Genomic DNA, 19,063 nt, shown 5'->3' on the forward strand with positions numbered 1-19,063 from the left:
GGTGTTGATCAGCACTTACTCAACAATAACCTGCTGAATGATATATAGTTTGAACTATTCTCAGCTATGGAAGCCATTACAGACTTGTTCTAAACATGGGCAAGAGGTAAGACCCTTGATATCATATGATTAACATAAATGATGTGGCATCCAAAAGCCCTAATTAAATTGAAGTCAACCTCAAAGGGAAAATAACTCCAAAAGCAAAACCTGGCAAAATGATCGTAGTTGGAGGACTATCACCTTGACTTCAGAACATTAGTGCAGGACCTTCTCAAGTCAATATACCTGTCCCAACAAATTTCAGTGAATTCATGAATGATCTATCATCATAAGGCTGGGAATGAGAATGGCCAATGATTGAACATTTACAATCCTTCAGACGGTGAAGCAATCCATGCATGCATACACCATGACCTGGACAGCATTCTGACTAGTTTGATAAGTTGTATTGGTATTGGTTTATCATTGTCACGTACCAAAGTACAGTGAAAAACTTGTTTTGCACACCGTTCATAGAGATCAATTCATTACACAGTGCACTGAGGTAGTACAGGGTGAAAACAATAACAGAACACAGAGTAGAGTGTCACAGCTACAGGCAAGTGCATTGCAGGTAGACAATAAGGTCAAACAAGGTAGATTATGAGGTCAAGAGTCCATCTCATCGTATAAGGGAACCATTCAATAGTCTTATCACCATGGGATAGATTAGTGCCAGCGAAGGGCCAAGCAAGACTACTAAGAGAGAATCTAACTTCCTTTCCTTGACATCCCTCATTGACATGCACAAGGTCACAACTGACCAGATCCTTAATTTGGACCAGCCACAAATATTGTGGTTGTAAGAGCAAGTCAGAGACTAGGTATTCCATCGCAGGTGGCGCAGCTCCTGACTTCCCAAATCTTTGCACCAACTGCAGGGCACATCAGCAGTGTGATGGAATACACTTCGCTTGCTTATCTGAGGGTAGCTCCAAAAACGTTCATAAAGCTTGACGCCATCAAGATAAAGCAACCTACTCGACTGCCATCCTAGCAATCCTTCTGAATATTCATCTTACAAAGTGAATGAAATGTGTACCACCTGCAAAATACTATGCAGCTACTTACCAACATTTCTTCAACCTGTCTAGAAGAGGGAAGGAGGTGCATGACAGCATAACTGATTTAATAATACGTTACCATTCATTCAAAATGGTGGAAATCTCCAACAAATAGATGTATATAAGTACCTTCATCTTAAGGATTAGAACAGCCCAATAAAGCCAGTTCTCAGGGACAATCTGTTAACAAGCATTAACTGTTGGCCTTGCTAGCTATGCCTACATTCCCTGGGTGAGTTAAAGAAAGAACAAAATTTTTAATTATAAATTGATTAAAACAAATTTGTTTGAATTAATTTTATAGACACATTTTTCACAGAAAATAGTCAATATGATGCTTTATATTGTAAACTGAAATTTTAAAACTGTACTTACTGGCTTTCTGTTTCCAACTTCTTCTTGTACCTATCATTCTCTACTGCTTCCTCCTCAGTATCAGATGATCCTAGGTCATCACCTTGTATAACAATATTTAACATTTGTATTATTATCATTAGGAAGTCTGATGTTTTACTCAGTTAAAATTAGAATTCACAAATACCAAAGTTGTCCACTGTCAAATTTAGTAATCCTTATCCAGTAAAAGAAGATGAAACATAGAAATAATGTAAGTTTGGCCCTGGTACTTTATGTATAAATTATTTTAATGAATGCATCATTCATTACCTTAACACAATGTTCACTGCATTATCAAGTAGTTGTGTAAGTCATTGTGTTTTCTTAAATGCTTGATTATCAGCAAAGCATCAAAACTTGGAGGATTTTGTACACTTGACAGAAATGGCCTTGGTTTCTCAGTGCAGGGAAAGGTTGCATAATGTATTGTAAAGAAAAACAATGTCACTGCCTACATACAAGGTTATCAAGTATGTACTGCATTTACCAGGTAAAATGTAGCAAGCCAAATTAATGTTACAAAGCAACAGCTTCCTTTACACTAACATGTAAAAAAGTACAAAGTAGAAAAAGTCAATTGTATGCAGAAGCACATGGTACAATCTGACCTGACTCGAATTATATCGAACTAACTGAAGCCAATAGTTCCACACACATTCAACTGCTTGCAGGTCAGTATGCCCTAGACTTACATAGCACAACCACAGATTTGAAAGGAGCTGAATAATTGATGCCAGTGCACCTACTTTACAAGTATGATACCCTGACTATTCACCTCCAGAATATACCTAAAATAAAAAAATGTGCAAATCAAAATTTTAGTTCCCCTTCTCCTAAACTCAACTATATATACTTTTACAAGTCAATGGGAAATTCACAAGTAGTGAAATACTTTGAACAATATTCAGATTTTTGTGTACACTCAGAACTCTTCATGTACAAAACACTTCATCCTTACTACAAATTATTTTTACCTAATAGGCATTCGCTTTCACAATAGTAAATGGAGATTTGCCAACCATTTCTTACCCTCAATAATTTGCAGAAGTTTCTTATCGGATAAAAGTGTCAGTTGCTCCAAGCATAGTGACTTAATTTCTTCTACAGAGCAGCTCTGCTGGAAACAAGATACGATTATTGGATTGCATTAACCCCACTGCATTATCATTGCAAATATTAATACAATAGGTTATTAACATATGATTTTAATTATAAGCTATGCAAATAATTTCCTGTGTTATTAAACTGGGCATCCCAAAATGAAATAAAACATCAATGTATTACAATTACATTTAAGTTAAAAGGAATGTTTTAACTAATTTCAAGCAGCTGGAGAAGACTTAAGTTCACTTTATGAGCAAAGTTTGCCTTGTATTGATTTCTGAATGCTACCCGATGCAAATTAATTTTAATTTTTATTAACTTCACAGGAAATCAGCTAACAGTATAAATAATTGTTCAATGCCTTAATTGCCACTTTTTTCTTAATCTACTTCCATTCAATTCCTTCCAGATCTATCAGACTTTTTAACATTTACTAGAGTCGGGTTATCTGCAATGTTACAAAGGTGAATCTCAGTTCAAATATAAAATGTTAAAAAGTGTTAAGAATCTAAAAAGTCAAAAATAATAATTATGTGTCAACTAAAATTGAAAATAAACAGATGCTTGGAGAAACAAAACATATCCATTTTACTTTTATTTACCGAACCTACTAAAAAAGCAAAGTATAAAGATGGTGTGGAGTATACTGGCAAATTTTCTCTGATGGTTTCTTGCTACAGTACCTTCAAAATATCTGGGAGCATCTTCTGGAGTTTCTTTTCCCCTATAACTCTGAAGCACTGTTCAAGCATTTCTTTTCTGTCAGAGATATATGAACTGATTGGTTTCAAGGCAATACTGAGGTCGAGTCCCCCTTCTTCCAAGTCACTAGGCTCATTGGTTGTTTCTTTTTCTGAGGCAATTTTTCCTGCCTTCAAGGACAAAAGCAATTACAGAACTGATATTCACACATAAACAACATTAGATATTTTTCATTTAAAACAGTAATAATGTTATGTGTATGAAAGCAAGAATAAAATATTTCATAATCTGAAAACTGTGCCAAGTTTATTTTTTTAATGAAATTTCAATTCTATAAACAAATCACGTGGCCATTTAACTCTCTGAACTACATATCAAACACTAAGTAAAGCATCTAAAACAATTGCATCTAATTTGTAGGGAAAGTTTCTAATTTCACTGCATAATTTGGTGCACTGCTATAAAGAGGCTTGTATGCAAAATAAACACCTAGGGTAGCAGAACTCAGAGACAAATCGTGAAACTCTGCTCTGATCAGACTTAAAAGTTAAAATTTGGCCAGAACCAGTTAAAACTTCAAAATATCCTCATACGACCATGCAAGTACATGGTTTCAAAATGTGGAAGAAAAAATAATTCAAGTTTCTTCCCTTATACAATAATGAAAATTATCACAAACGAATCAAGGATATAACCCACTCCCACAAGACTTTTCTGCAAAATGCCATGTGAGTAAGTTCCCCCCTCACCTTCCCACAATCTGGATGCTAAGATGCCAAACATTTAACAGCTTATTTCGAAGACTTTGAAGAAATATGAATTCTGTTCCTCTCTAAATTGATAGAACATGACTTGCAGAGAATTTGCAGCATTCAGAATTTCAGATTTTGAGCATTACCAGTGTTTTGGACAAAATAGTGGTAGACTTTGGAGCTTAAGGAAATGTAGTTTACTTCCCCAGTTGAGAGGGAACAGATAATTACTAGGCTATGCAGGACAAAGGGCCTGGTGACAGAGGAAATGGGACTCAATAGGTTGTGGGGGTAAGGGGGAAGGGTGAGGAAAGAGGGAGACTGGGTCACACAGGAATGGGATGCAGGGAAGACTAGGCTACACAAGCATGAGGGCTGGAGTAGTGCTTGGAGGCAAAGCAAAGAGCCTTGAGCAGGAGACTAGGCATGGAGTCACTAAGTGCAGGGGGCCAGCACTTAGGAGTACAAAGAGGTATGTGGTGCAGAACTTTAGGGTTAGGATGCAGAGATCATAGACCTTTACAAATGTACACAGGGCAAGAGGCTAATGGTCAGGTGCATGGAACTTGCACCTGAGTACACAAAGAACAATGTTAACAATTGGGTTGCCCATACCTAGGTGTTGACTGAAATCTGACTATCAGGAGCCAGTATCAGGGTACACATATCACAGGGCCAATACCCCTGGGTATAAGAGATCCCAGGACTGGTACCAGGATCCAGGGAGCCAGTACTAGGGTAAACAAGGTCTAGTACCTTCACCCGAATACAGGGACTGGAGCCAAAACTATGCATCAGAACCACAGTATACGTGGCACAGGTTGCACGTCCAGTGCAGCGGTTAGCATAACGCTTTACAGCACCAGAGACCCGGGTTCAATTCCAGCCACTGTCTGTAAGGAGTCTGTACGTTCTCCCCATGTCTGCGTGGGTTTCCTCCGGGCGCTCTGGGTTCCTCCCACATTCCAAAGACGTACAGGTTAGGAAGTTGTGGGCATGCTATGTTGGCACCAGAAGCGTGGCGACACTTGCGGGCTGCCCCCAGAACACTCTACGCAAAAGATGCATTTCACTGTGTGTTTTGATGTACGTGTGACTAATAAAGATCTTATCTTATCTTAAGGAGAGGCTTGTAACTGGCTGTCCAGTGCAAGATGCTGACTGAGATCTTGGTTCAGGGTACAGCTACTGAAGTACACAGCGTATGAGGCCAATACCCGGGTGGAAAAGCTCAGGGTACACAAGGTTTGTACTGGGATAAATGGGGCATAGGATCAGCACCCAGGAAAACGATGCAATGGAGTCAATATTTGATACAAGAGACTGATACAAGGATATATGTGGCATGTGGTCAATAATAACTGGGCACAAGTGGTCAGTACTGGGGAATATGGGACACAGGCAGGTGCCCAGGTACAAGGGTTCAATAGCAGAATATAACCAGAATGGGGTTGATACCCAGATGCAAAGGGTACATAGATCATAGGGACAATACTGGGGTAGAAGGGCAAGTACAGGGGTAGATGTGGCATGGGATTAAATCCAGTTTATAAGGGGATGTTACAGAGATATATGGGGCATGCAGTTGATTCTTGGGTATAAAGGCTCAGTACCTGGATAGACTGTGCACAGAACCAACACCCAGGTATGTGGTTAGTACGAGGGTATACAGGATACAAGGCCTTTTGCCAGGTTCAAGTGATGGGCTACAGGGTAAACGGAGCACAGGGTCGATATCCAGGTGCAAGATTTTGGTGCTGGAATACATGGGTCACAGGGGCAGTACACGAGTGCAAAGGGTAGGGAGCACATAATAAGTCAGCACTAGAGAAACAAAGGACTGCAGATGCTGGAATCTAGATGAAAAAAAACAAGATGCTGGAGGAACTCAGCAGGTCAGGCAGCATCCGTGGAGAAAAACAGATGGTCAACGTTTCGTGTCAGGACCCCTCCTCAGCACTGAAGATAGGAAAAAGGGAAGCCCAATATATAGGGGGTAATAAAGAGAGCAGTGATAGATGGACAAAAGAGGGGAGGCAGGGTGGACACAAGGTGGTGATAGCTAGATGCAGGTAAGAGACAGTGATGGGCAGATGCAGGGGAGGAGGGGAGAGCAGATCCACTGGGGGATGGCTCAAAGGTATGGAGGTAGGTGGCATGGGGGAAGGGGAGGAGAGAAAAAGAGGAAAAAAATGGCAAGGGGGAAAAAGAGATGGGCTAGGAAAGGGAAGAAAAGAAGAGGAAAGGTGGGGGGTGCGGTTGGTTTACTTAAAATGGGAGAATTCAACATTCATCCCATTAGGCTGTAAGGTCCCAAGATGGAAAATGAGGTGTTGTTCCTCCAGTTTGAGTTTGGATTTCTCCCAGCAGTGGAGGGGCCTGAGGACTGAAGTTGAAGTGACTGGCAATGCGGAGATGCAGATCACTGTTACAGAGAGTAGGTGTTCTACGAAATGGTCACCTAGTCTGTGTTTGGTCTCGCCAATGTAGAGGAGGCCACATTTGGAGCACCGAATGCAGTAGATGATATTAGGGGACGTGCAGGTAAATCTCTGCCTCACCTGGAATGACTGGGTCCCTGGATGGAGGAGGTGTAGGGGCAGGTGTTACACCTACTGCAGGGGCAGTGGAAAGTGTCTGGGGTGGGAGCGGGATGGGAGGGAGGAGTGAACTAGGGAGTTGTGGAGAGCGCAGTCCCTGTGAAAAGGCTGAAAGGGGTGGGGAGGGGAAGACATACTTGGTGGTGGGGTCCCACTGGAGATGGCGGAAGTGGCAGTGAATGATATGTTGGATACGTAGGCTGGTGGGATGAAGTATAAGGACAAGGGAAGCCACGGTCAGTAAATAATTTGGACATCTCTGATGGCCTGGAATGCAAAGCCTCATCATGGAAGTAGATGCGGTGGAAGTGGAGAAATTGAGAGAAAGGGATAGCATCCTTGCAAGGGACAGGGTGAGAGAAGCTGTAATCAAGGTAACTGTGGACGTCAGTGGGTTTGTAGAAGATTTGTAGAATGATGAGGCTTTCCACTCCAGGACATCAGAGATGTCCAACTTGTTTACTAACCGTGGCCCTCCTCCTATGGTCGAGACAGCCCACACCTGCATCTCTGCTCTCACCCCCACCCCTCCCAGACCCAACAGAGATAGGGTCCCCCTTGTCCTCACATTTCATCCGACCAGTCTACGTATCCAACACATCATTTTCTGCTACTTCTGCCATCTCCAACAGGACCCCACCAACAAGCATATCTTCCCCTCCCCACCCCTTTCAGCCCTTTCGTAGGGACCGCTCTCTCTGCAACTCCCTAGCCCACCCCGCCCTCCCTCCCCACCCATCCCACTCCCAGGGACTTTCCACTGCCCCCGCCAGAGGTGTAACACCTGCCCCTACATCACCTCCAACCAGGGACTCAGACAGTCATTCCAGGTGAGGTAGAGGTTTAGCTGCACTTTCCCTAATATCATCTATGCATTCGGTGCTCCAAGTGCGGCCTCCTCTACATTGGCAAGACCAAACACAACTAGGTGACCGTTTCACAGAACACCTGCGCCCCGTCTGTAACCACGATCTGCATCTCCCCATTGCCAGTCACTTCATCTCCCCCTCCCACTCCATCACATATGTCAGTCCTCAGCCTCATCCACTGCCAGGAGAATTCTAAGCTCAAACTGGAGGAACAACACCTCATTTTCCATCTTGGGACCTTACAGCCTAATGGGATGAACATCAAGTTCTCCCACTTTAAGCAAATCAATCACCCACCCACCTCTCCTCTTTTTTTATTCCTTTCCATAACCTTTTTTCTCCTCGCCATTTTCCCCCCTCCTCCCCTTCCCGCCTGCCTCCGTACCTTTGACCCATCCCCTAGTGGATCTGCTCTCCCCTCCTTCCCCACATCTGCCTATCACTATCTCTTACCTGCATCTACCTATCACCACCTTGTGCCCGCCCTGCTTCCCTTCTTTTGTCCACCTATCACTGTTCTGTTTCTCTTCCCTATATATTGGGCTTCCCCTTTTCCTATCTTCGTCTTGAAGAAATCAGCACTGATGCTCAGGTGCAAAGGATTGAGACGGGACACATGGAGTCAAGACCCAGGTGCAAGGGGTTGGTTCCAGGGTAACTGGGCACAGAGGCAGCATCTGTGTGCAAAAGGTCCATCTGGGGTAATGGAGCAGATGTTCAGTAGCTGGGCAAAAGGGATCCATACTGAGATCCAGATGTAAGGGGTCTGTACTGGAATTTAAGGAGCATGGAGTAAATATCCAGTTACAACGGATTGGTATCAGGGTACTAGGAGCAGCAATCAATACCCAACTTTAAAGAGCCTGTAGTGGAGTACATGGGACAGAGGGCAAGTACTAGGTTACAGGGGATTAGGGTATAAGAGGTCAGTACTGATACCTGGATGTAAGGGCTTGCTATTGGGGTACATTGTGCACGGGGCACTTACCCCCTGTATCCTGGTACAGCTACAGTGGGTAGGACCCAGATGCAAGGTGTCTGTGACAGGTACCAGATGTAAAGGATCTGTACTGCAGTACAGAAGACACGGGCCGGGTATCTGAGTATAGGGGCTCAGTTGGTACTGGTACCCGACTGCAAGGAGTCTGTTTGCAGAAGGGTACGTGGGGCAGACAACTAAGGGATCAGTAATGAAACCCAATTGTGGGGGTTCAGAACCAGGTTACAGGGGGAAAGTACCAGGTGCAAAGGTCAGAAATGATAACCAAGTGTAGGGAGATCCAAACAGGGTAGGTATCAAGCTGTAGAGGCTTAATACTGGGTTACAGAAGGCAGATAAAGGGATGCAGGGGGTCGGTACTGATACCGGCGTGCAGGGGTGCAGCACTGGGGTACAGGAGACAGGGTATGGGGTCCCAGGTTAGGGGGGGGGGGGGGAGGAATAAGGGCGCCCGGACCACCAACTCCTTCCCGCCGAGTTAGCAGCGGGTGTCCGGCGGTGCCGCCCTCACCTCGACGGCGCTCGAGTCCGAGTTGAGGCGTTTCCTCTCGCCGTGACTCTCTTCACCGTGACTCCGCTTCCGCTTCTTGTCCTTGCCCGACCTCTTGCCCGCCATCGCCGGGCCCCCGGACCAACCGCCGGAAATGCCCGGCCCATCGCTTCCGTTGCGATCGAGAGCGTGGGCCGGCTGGGCGGAGCCTACGGGGGAGGAGGGTATCGGACCAATCGGAGAGGACGTGGTACGTGCGTCAGCGCTTGGTCAGCCGCAGCCAATGAAGGGCGTTGGTGGCGCGGCGAACACGGAAGGAACGCACTGAGTTTTGGGGGAGTGGGCTGGTCTGGTCCCCAGTGCCAGCACGTCCTGGAGATTCCCATTGCAAGTCTCAGTAGGGAAAGGGTCGGTACCTTATACAAGACAAGTTTTTCACTGTAGCTCGGTACAAGTGACAATAATAAACCAATACAAGGGGAGTGAAAAACAGAGTTATGTTGTAGAGCGATGCCCTCTCATCATAAGAGTTTATAGACCTGACCCGCTTACTTTTCGCTCCTGAGGCACTGCCTGCCCCGCTGAGCATTTTCAGCTCTTACTGTTGGAAATTGCTACTGGGAGGATAGCCCCAAGGTAAGTTTCCGTTAATTTGGAAATCAGCCGACAATAATTGCGGGTGATTGCAAAAACCTGGGCTTTTGTCGCTGATCATCGTATCCTGGAATCGGAATGACTCAGGTTTGATTTTTGTAGGTCAGGTGGCCAATTTGGGAACATGAAATTGGATAACGGACTAAGATCGGGTCGGGCGGGATGGCTGGTGGCTTATTTAATAGTATCCCTTCCAATACGGGTTTGCTACCAACCCACCCCTTTATTGTAGCCAGTTACTAAAGACAAATATTTGGTTCCTGGGTGCTATCCAGCAGGGCTTGACCACCTCCCCCCGGCGAAATAGTCCTGCCAGCAGTTTCCTGAAGTCAACACTGGAAGAATCGGTAACATAGACACAAGATTAAACTTATTTTTATTTAAAGTCAGCTAAGTACCAGCAATTCTCTCTGTTGACTCAGAAATTCTACTCTTGATTTCCTAGTCAGGGACTTTATTTGTAGGGCAGATGTTCAGACTAGGAAATCATGAAGATAGGGTGACATAGTTCGATATCGTACAAGAAAGATGTCCCTTTTAAGTACAGGCTTTTTGGCCTATCAACGCCACGTTAAATTTATGCAAGAACAATCCAGTTAATTCCAGTTTATTCCCTTATCCAATTACTTTTTGAAATGGATAACCCACTTCCACCATCCCGAAGGCAGTGAATTCCTACAATAACTACACACTTTTTTTCCTTACATCACTTTGATTCTTTTGTCAGTATTTCAAATCTGCTTCCTTCCATCCTTGCCTACTTCATCAACCATCCTATGATCCCTGAAGGTTTTATCAAAGCTAATTCAGTCGACGCTAAGAATGACCCCAGCTTTTTCAATTTATCCACACACCAAAGCCTTCACTGCTGCACTACTCTTTCAAACTTCCTCCAATGTACTCAAAAACAAGGCTCCAGTTGCTCACTGCAGTGCCTGAGAAGTTTTAAGTATTGGGGATTCTTGGACAAACTTGGAAGAGTTGAAAGCCCAGAGTATGCACCAGGAACTCAATGTAATGCTTTTGAGCCAAGTAGTGCAAATAGGAGTTGGAGCAGCATGTCAGAGCTTCGCCCTCTTTAAAAAAAACTCCTGAATGCTTCACTCTAATTGCAAAGTAGCATATTTATCCACAAGGAAATGTAGATGCTTTTCAGTCATTCATTTTTCATCATCTGGAATTATAAAGTCTGCACAAATTGAAAGGACTATTGCTCTGATTATGTGATAAGGTTAGTTTCTTTACAGTTCCCTCGTCTTTGCTTCTGTCCCTCCCCCAAACATGGGTGAAAGTTCTGAACTACTTTTTAATTCTCCATCAATTGAAGATTAACTAATCAAGTAAGCTAAAAATTAAGTGTTCTACTAAAATGCCCCAAACCTTTCAGATATTTATATAGCTCCCTTTTGAATAATACCTTTACTTCTAACCCCCCCCTAACCACATACAAGAAATCCTAATGTTACTTCTGATTCTTTTACCAATTACCTTTATTCTACATTCCCTAGTTTTGACCCTTCTGTCCATGGGAATAGTTGCATTCTATCTAGTTTGTACCCTTCATGATTTCAAATCTTTGCAACTTCCTGTTCTAAGTACAACAACCATACATTTTCCTACCTTCCCACATTACTAAAGGCCCTCATCTGTAAAACCAATTTAATAAATCTCTTCTGTACCCTCTCTAAAGCCTTTATAGCTTTCCTAAAATATAGTGCCAGAATTGGGCACAATCCTCCAGTTATGGCCGAACCAGTTTTATGAAGGCTCATCACAACATCCTTATTTTTGTATTTTGTGCCTCTACACAAAGCCGGGGACCCTCTATGCTTTTTCAACCAATTTCTCAATTTGCTGTGCAACCTTCTGCAAACTTTGGAAAATAGCTCTTTGTTGTATTAACTTTAGATTTGTACCCTCCGGTTTACATCACTGCTTCTGATTCCTCTGAACAAAATGTAGTGCTTCACATTTCTCAGCATTAAATTCCATCAAACTGTCCATCCATTCCACCATCTGTCTATATTACTAGACTCACTTACCATCCCCACAGTTCACAATATCTCCAGGTTTGGTGACATCTACATCTGCAAAGTTTAAAAAAAATTATACCCTGTACAACAGAGAGCAAGTCATAGTTATGCAGCATGGAAAGACACTCTCAGACCACTGAGTCTGCACATTCAGGTCTATCCTAGGCCCAACACATTGATGCAATCATGAAGGTGGCACACCAGGGGCTCTACTTCATTAGGGGTTTGAGGAGATTTGGTATGTCATTCAAAGACTTTTGCAACTTTCTACAGATGGAGAGCATTCTGAGTGGTTGCATCACAGTCTGGTAATGGAGGCTCCAATGCACAGAATCACAAGAGGCTGCAGTGTTGTAGACTCAGCCAGCTCCATCACAGGTACAACTCTCCCCACCATAGAGGACATCTTCACCAAGGACCCTCACCTTCCAGGACATGCCCTCTTCTCGTTACTATCAACAGGGAGGAGGTACAGGAGGCTGAAGACCCTACACTCAGCTGTCTAGGAACATCTTCTTCCCCTCCACTATCAGATTTCTGAACAGTCCAGGAACACTACCTCATTATTCCTTTTTTGCACTGTTGCCACAAAACAATATATTTCACAGCATACGAGTCAGTGATAATAAAACTGATTCTGATTGTGAAGCAACAACTTACACTAACTCTATTTTTATTTTCCTCACATTTGCATCAAACCCCCCCCCCCCCACCCCCAAATTCTACCACTCGCCTATAGTAGTCAATTAACCCAACAACCAAGATTTTAGGACGTGGAAGGAAACTGGAGCACCCAGAGGACACCCATGTGATCACAGGGAGAACATGCAAATATCCAGAAGTCAGGATTGAACCCATTCACTGAAACTGAGGCAACAGCTCTACTATTTGCATCACTGTGCTGTCCTATTCATTAACATGTATTAAAGAGAAGCAGAAGTCCTGCTACCAACCTTTGGGAAATTCCATGGCATGATTTTCTCCAATTCAAAAAAAACTTTCAGTACTGTTTCCGGTCACATAGCCAATTTCCAGTCCATGCTGCTGCAGCCCTTTCAGTCTTGAAGACAAGACCATATTATGTACCAATGTTTCAAATGTCTTTAGAAGTTGATATACATGATCTCCACCAAAAAATCCATTCATTGTTTTATAAATTGTGATCAAATCATCCTCCTCAAAACTCCAGGCTTTTAGGCTCCAGGTAAGCAACACACCTTAAATTGATATAGTTTTCCATTGTGCCCTTTCTAAACCTAAACATCTGCTCATTGATGAGAGGCACATTATTCTAAATGAAAACTAACGAGAATATAAAATGCCTAATCAACTATCCTTCAGATACGTCTTTTTAAATAGCCATGTTAAATATGGTTCAACTGCATTTAGCTTTAACTTATAAGTTGTGGGTTTTAAGTTCCACACCAGACACTTGACCATTAATGTCTGGAAACTGGATTATCCAAGATGCAGTCCTTTGGATGAGATGTGGAACTGAGGCCGCACCTGCTCACTAAACTTGACAAAGACTATCATGGTGCCAATTGGAAAACAGTGAAGTTATATTGGCAAGCTTGCCAAGACGTTTCCCTTGATCACTACCACTAAAATTAACACTAGTCCACTAAAATGCCCTGAACCTTTCAGATTTATATAGCTCCTTTTTGAATAAGCCAGTTTTTGAGAGTTTGCTGTGCATAAATTGGTTGCCATATTATCTACAAGTCATCGTACTTCAAAAGTACGTTATGGTTCATAAATACTCTGTTGTCAGGGGCTGTGATAAGCACCATATAAATTTAAGTCTTTTGAATCCTATTCAATCTCTTCGTATTGAATAGGTCATGGATCCATGCATGAAAATGGACAGATCTCTTTCTTCTTCCATTGCTTTACTGTTTTAAGATTGTACATATTCTACATTTGTCCCAACAGCAGGCATTATAAAGCATTTTTCTACATCAGTTACAAGCCCCCTTCAGTGAATCTCGTTTTGCCTGTAGTTATCAAGCATCAAATACAACTGTCACACACAACTTGGTATCATTTCCACAAGAGTTACATCTTGTTACAAAATGCAAATTTGACATGAAGCCACTGAAAGAAGTCCAAGATGAGAAATAACACCAACTTTCGATAGTTTGGCAATACATGGTTACGTTAGTTATGGTCAAAAGAGAGCTTTTAAAATCTCAAAGTTAATCTAAATACTGAAATTGGGAATTATTCATTTTGACCAAATGACTTATTTCAAGGCTTTTTTTGTAGGACCTGTAGTTACTTTACAGTCATGTGTAGTGACTTATAAACAATATGATTGTCAAATTGTACATAGAAAATGCCCACAAACAGAAGTGTAGTAATGACTTGTTTATCTGTTTTAGTGATGTTAAGGGAAATATCTTGGCGAGTTTACCTATATTTCACTGTAACCATGACATCTTTTATGCCCAGTTTAGAAAGCAAAAAGCAAAAGATCATACCTTTGACAATGCAGCATTCTGTAAATGTTTCTGTTCAAGTGACAGAACCCACAATTTCTAACTTGAAGGCAAATGCATCAGCAACTGAGCCATGACTGGGCTACTTGGGGGGGGGGGGGGGGGGGGGGTGGGGGGGTATCTACAGGGCTGCAGATTAAACATACTGTAATTTTTAAGCATATGAATTCATCTAAGAGCAAAAACATACCTAAGGATATTCTATGGACATCAGATGGCCAATTTTAGGTTTTATGTTCATATGATTTTAGAATAATTACAATTAGGGCCAAAAATTAAATACAAAAAATATGTACAAAAGATTACAAACATCAGCTACGTTAATCTAATATACTTGATCTTCATCACCGATAAGATCAAGTCACGTAAGGTGGAACCACTGGGGGAAATGATCTATTGCTAATGGGTCTATCAGCATGGTAAAACTATGCCAACTGTACATTCAGACATTGTCGTATTATGGTTAAAGTTTGGCAAAAACTTTGGCTACAAGAATGATGTATGGAAAGTTGAAATACACCTACGGGTTCACTGTGAAAGCCACTTTTCTATTGTGTCTAGTTCACTACGTTAATTTTATCAGTCACAAGTTTGAACTGGGAAAGAGCACGAGTATTTTTTTATTTAAAGCACTCATTTGTATTTGGGTATAAAATGAACATTCAGAATCTTATTTCTTTTACCTACAGAACCAGCTGTTGGGACTTCCTACTAAGTTGTACTGGTAACATCGTAACAGCGTGATTCTGGATCAGTTCCAATGGAAACAATGGAATCTCAGTGCTGAACGTCCAAGAATTAATTTGGAGTAACCCAATTCTAGGAAAGCACAGCACATGAAACAAACTATATATAACTAGTTTACTCCTTTCTGTGACTTCACTTGCCTTTCAAATAAATACATTTTGCATAAAATTAAACATATTTGATCTTCCTTGAAGCTCAATTGCAGGATAAAATGGTAAACACAGCACAGATTATTAATACGGTACACTATATTGAACATTAAAAACCTGTAAATCTCCATGCCCCACAAGGCTGCGTCCTCAACCCCTTACTCTACTCCCCATACACCCATGACTAAGTGGCCAGATTCTGCTCTAACTCCATCTACAAGTTTGCAGATCGTACCACTGTAGTGGGCCGCATCTCAAGTCACGATGAGATGGAGTATGGGAAGGAGATAAGAGAGCTTAGTGACATGGTGTCATGACAACAACCTTTCCCTCAATGTCAGCAAAACAACAGCTGCTTATTGATTTCAGGAAGGGGGCAGCGGTGCACATCCTCCTGTCTACATCTATGGTGCTGAGGTCGAGAGGGTTGAGAGCTTCAAGTTCCTAGAAGTGAATATCACTAATAGCCTGTCCTGGTCCAACCACATAGATGCCATGGCCAAGAAACCTCACCAGCGCCTCTACTTCCTCAGGAGGCTAAAGAAATTTGGCATGCCCCCTTTGACACCAAATTTTTATTGATGCACCATAGAAACCATCCTATCTGGGTGCACCATGGCTTGGTATGGCATCTGCTCTGCCTGTGACCGCAAGAAACTGCAGAGTTGTGGACACAGCACATCATGGAAACCAGCCTCCCCCCACCCCCCCATCGACTTTGTCTATACTTCTCGCTGTCTCGGTAAAGCAGCCAGCATAATCTAAGGCCCCACACACCCTGGACATTCTCTCTTCTCCCCTCTCCCATCGGGCAGAAGATACAAAAAGCCTGAAAGCACCTATCACCAGGCTCAAGGACAACTTCTATCCCATTGTTGTAAGACTATTGAATGGTTCCCTATTACGATAAGATGGAGTCTTGACCTCACAATCAACTTTGTTATGACCTTGCACCTTATTGTCTGCCTGCACTGCATTTTCTCTGTAGCTGTTACACTTTATTCTGCATTCTGTATTGTCTTACCTTGTACTACTTCAATGCATTGTGTAATGAATTGATCTGCATGAACAGTATGCAAGACAAGTTTTTCACTTCGGTACATGTGACAATAATAAACCAATTCCAATATCCATCAAATAGAGCATGGGAGCGACAGAGTGCTCAATCCATGTTAGGAGTTGATGGAATTTTCATACTCCAACAAACCCGTACAGATGGTTTACACAGAAGGATAACAAGGATTCCTACAACGTGAAATGAGCTCAGAAAATATTAATAATGCTCTCAAAGTGTCTGTGAATAAAGGTGCAATTTAAATGAGAAATTATTAAATGATGAAATGAGGAAAATTGAGATGCTTACAGGTGCAATTTGATACATAAAAGGTCACAATCTTAAATTATTGGAAACATCTCAAAGAAACAAAACAAGTAAAATATTCAAATATAAATATTTTAGCAATTCCTTTATTCTTGCTATTGTATGTTGTACCTCTGCAACAATTTTGTCACAAGAATCAAACATTCTAGAGTTTCTTTATCTCCCATATGAATTATTTACCAGAGTTTAAGGAATAATGTAATCAAAATTAATACCACTTGGCTATAACCCTTGAAAATCTATAATCAGACATTACAGCACCTTCAGAACAAATCTACAACAGTCCCCAACTTTAGCTGGATCTGAAACAGAAGAATATTTTCGGATCTGTGAATCAACTCCCAATGATTGAGCCAGTTGCAAGGCATTTGGATCATCACTTATAATTGTCCCAAGAGCCACCAAAAGTCTAAAAATTGCTTCATAATCTTGGAGGACTTCTATGGCTGCACTTATAATGGATAAACAATTTGCTTTACCTTCAATATCATTTCCTGTGTGCAGATTTACTGCATAGTTTAATATCAAAGTGGACAGTGCTATATGAACATTCTTGTTGCTGGCTGATCTCATTTCAATTGCTTGAGAGAGTATTGCCTCCCTCAAGGACATCATGAGCTTTGAACCATGTGTTTGGTTAGCAAAACAGTTGCAGACTGTTCGGAGGACAAGCATTTGATTAGCTGGTTTTCCCTGTAGATTGATCTTGTTTAAGAGGTAGTTGCTGAACTGTTTGCTGTAGTGTTCACTGCAGAAATGTTCATTTACTGTGGGATGTCTTATAGCCAGACGCAGAATATCCAACACAGGAAACACTATGTCTAAATTAGGAAAGAGATTAAAAACAAGTAAAATAACATATTACTGATTTTTCATGATAACACACTGAAAGCACAAAGTTAACAATGTATTTGAAAAGATGCATAAATTATGTCTGAAACATCGTGGTAATATTCCATAAAATTTTGAAGAACTTTAAGTTGTCCTTACTGGTCTATTTAGAATGGGTCTATGACTTTCAAAAGTAAATCAATTCTACACCTCTGAAAATTTATGCTTCTGTTAACTCCACCACCATAAAAAACTGACCTCTCAGCTTAATAGTGGAAGCCTAATCATGAAAGGTCATTAACCTGAAACGTTAACTGTTTCTCCAGAAATGTTGCATGACTTGCTCTTTTTATTTCAGGTTTCCAGAATATGCCAAATTTTTGCTTTTATGTACCAAATTTTGGCACAACAAATTAATTTTTTAGATAATAATGCCCTGTGTCTAGAAATAACAACTGTTAGTCACTTCAAACAGACCGACATGAAAAATTTGTCCAAAAATTCAGCCTAGTTCACTTAATTGGAGAATGCGACATCTAGCAAAACAGCAGCTTCTAAAGTGAAACTTGCACAAATGCAAACTTGTTTAGATAATAGTAAAAAGGTCTACTTCTTCACTTTGGCACAGCAGCAGTTTACTTATTACAACAAAGGGGACCATGATTCATCCTAACAGGTCCAGGATTGAACCCAACAGAGCAATCCTAGCAGTCCCATTCCTCCCTCTATTTCCCTGTAATCTTGCAACTTATTCTCTCTCACATACCCTTCAATTCTTTACAACTACATTAAGGGGTAAAATACAGTAGCTAATTAACCTGCTGGTATACTTTTGGAATGTAGGAGGAAATCAAATGACCCAGTAGAAATCCTCGTGGTCACGGAGAGAATGTGAAAACTCCACACAGACAGCACTAAGTGTTATGCAGCCATTATGTCCTTACTAAACACGGTCATCATTGGTCCCCTTAATATTGAAAATTTGATGGTCTAATGCAACTGCAATAAAAGAGGGAAATTCTTTTGGGGACTAAGTGCCATGCTCTAATGAAAACACAGGCAAAGACTACACAGAGAACTGTCATTGTCAGAATCATACTGATTCCTTGTATGTGCCTGCAAGTGAAGAGATATTCATTGGCATTACGAGTAAACTAATGGTGAACTTGCCCCTTATTTTTGTACACATTTCTTGTGTCCAACCTTGATAACAATCTTGATATCAAAGTAAGGAAAACTATTTAGTAGTGGAGGATATCTTTGGAAGTGTTTGCTCTCTATATATAGGTGTGAGTAAGGAAACCAGGGAGGGTGCAAAGAAAGTGTAATGACAAGGAAAAAGCCACAGCAGATTTCATTATCGCGTGCAATCCTTTGCCTAGAATGGCTTCTTTACCCATTAACAACTGAATACAAAGATCCCCAGGACTGGGTCCACTCCTTTATACCTCAGTGGTGGAACTGATTTCCGATGGAGATCATTTTTGAGTTTTTGATTATCTTGTGATTTATTTGTACAATATGTTGGTTGATTATGTAGAGTTCATTTTTTCTTTGCCAAAACCTTGATGGCGGCTAGTTTTGAAATCATGCCATTGAAGACAAGTTTGGATACTTTCGCTGTTCCAAATTCATTGCACAATTTGGAGGTGGAAGAGAAGGGCTTAAGGGCCCAATACATTAAAGGTTTAGAAGAAAGGCAAATGTGAAGACAGTATCATTGGTTGAGGCTTGCACACAGCTCATGT

General features: G+C 41.6%; 2 protein-coding genes and 1 long non-coding RNA gene across 6 annotated transcripts in view; 1 reads left to right on the forward strand and 2 right to left on the reverse strand.

Annotated features, from left to right (window-relative positions):
- Nucleotides 1–9,188, reverse strand: part of LOC127572571 (caspase activity and apoptosis inhibitor 1) — a 29,190-nt gene extending 20,002 nt beyond the window's left edge. For 2 of the 4 annotated variants that reach the window (XM_052019979.1, XM_052019977.1), the window contains exons 1-4: nucleotides 9,041–9,188; nucleotides 3,290–3,478; nucleotides 2,532–2,616; nucleotides 1,482–1,563 (exon numbers count right to left, since the gene is read on the reverse strand). In XM_052019979.1, coding sequence (XP_051875939.1) covers nucleotides 1,482–1,563; nucleotides 2,532–2,616; nucleotides 3,290–3,478; nucleotides 9,041–9,145 — 461 coding nt within the window. In that variant the 5' untranslated portion in view covers nucleotides 9,146–9,188. Of the gene's footprint in view, nucleotides 1–1,481; nucleotides 1,564–2,531; nucleotides 2,620–3,289; nucleotides 3,479–9,040 lie in introns of all 4 variants that reach the window. The other 2 variants (XM_052019978.1, XM_052019976.1) reach the window with 1 other exon arrangement.
- A 166-nt stretch (nucleotides 9,189–9,354) lies between these two features.
- LOC127572795 (uncharacterized) lies at nucleotides 9,355–16,411 on the forward strand. The gene is made up of 3 exons (XR_007956690.1): nucleotides 9,355–9,655; nucleotides 11,980–12,084; nucleotides 14,897–16,411. It is a non-coding gene; the product is annotated as an uncharacterized LOC127572795 (long non-coding RNA).
- Nucleotides 16,412–16,542: 131 nt separating this feature from the next.
- Nucleotides 16,543–19,063, reverse strand: part of plaa (phospholipase A2-activating protein) — a 28,162-nt gene continuing 25,641 nt past the window's right edge. Inside the window, exon 15 of the mRNA XM_052020427.1 lies at nucleotides 16,543–17,305. Within this exon, the coding sequence (XP_051876387.1) occupies nucleotides 16,737–17,305 (569 nt within the window). The 3' untranslated portion in view covers nucleotides 16,543–16,736. The remainder of the gene's footprint in view (nucleotides 17,306–19,063) is intronic.

This window comes from Pristis pectinata, chromosome 7 (genome assembly GCF_009764475.1).
Source record: "Pristis pectinata isolate sPriPec2 chromosome 7, sPriPec2.1.pri, whole genome shotgun sequence".
NCBI classification, from domain to species: domain Eukaryota; kingdom Metazoa; phylum Chordata; class Chondrichthyes; order Rhinopristiformes; family Pristidae; genus Pristis; species Pristis pectinata.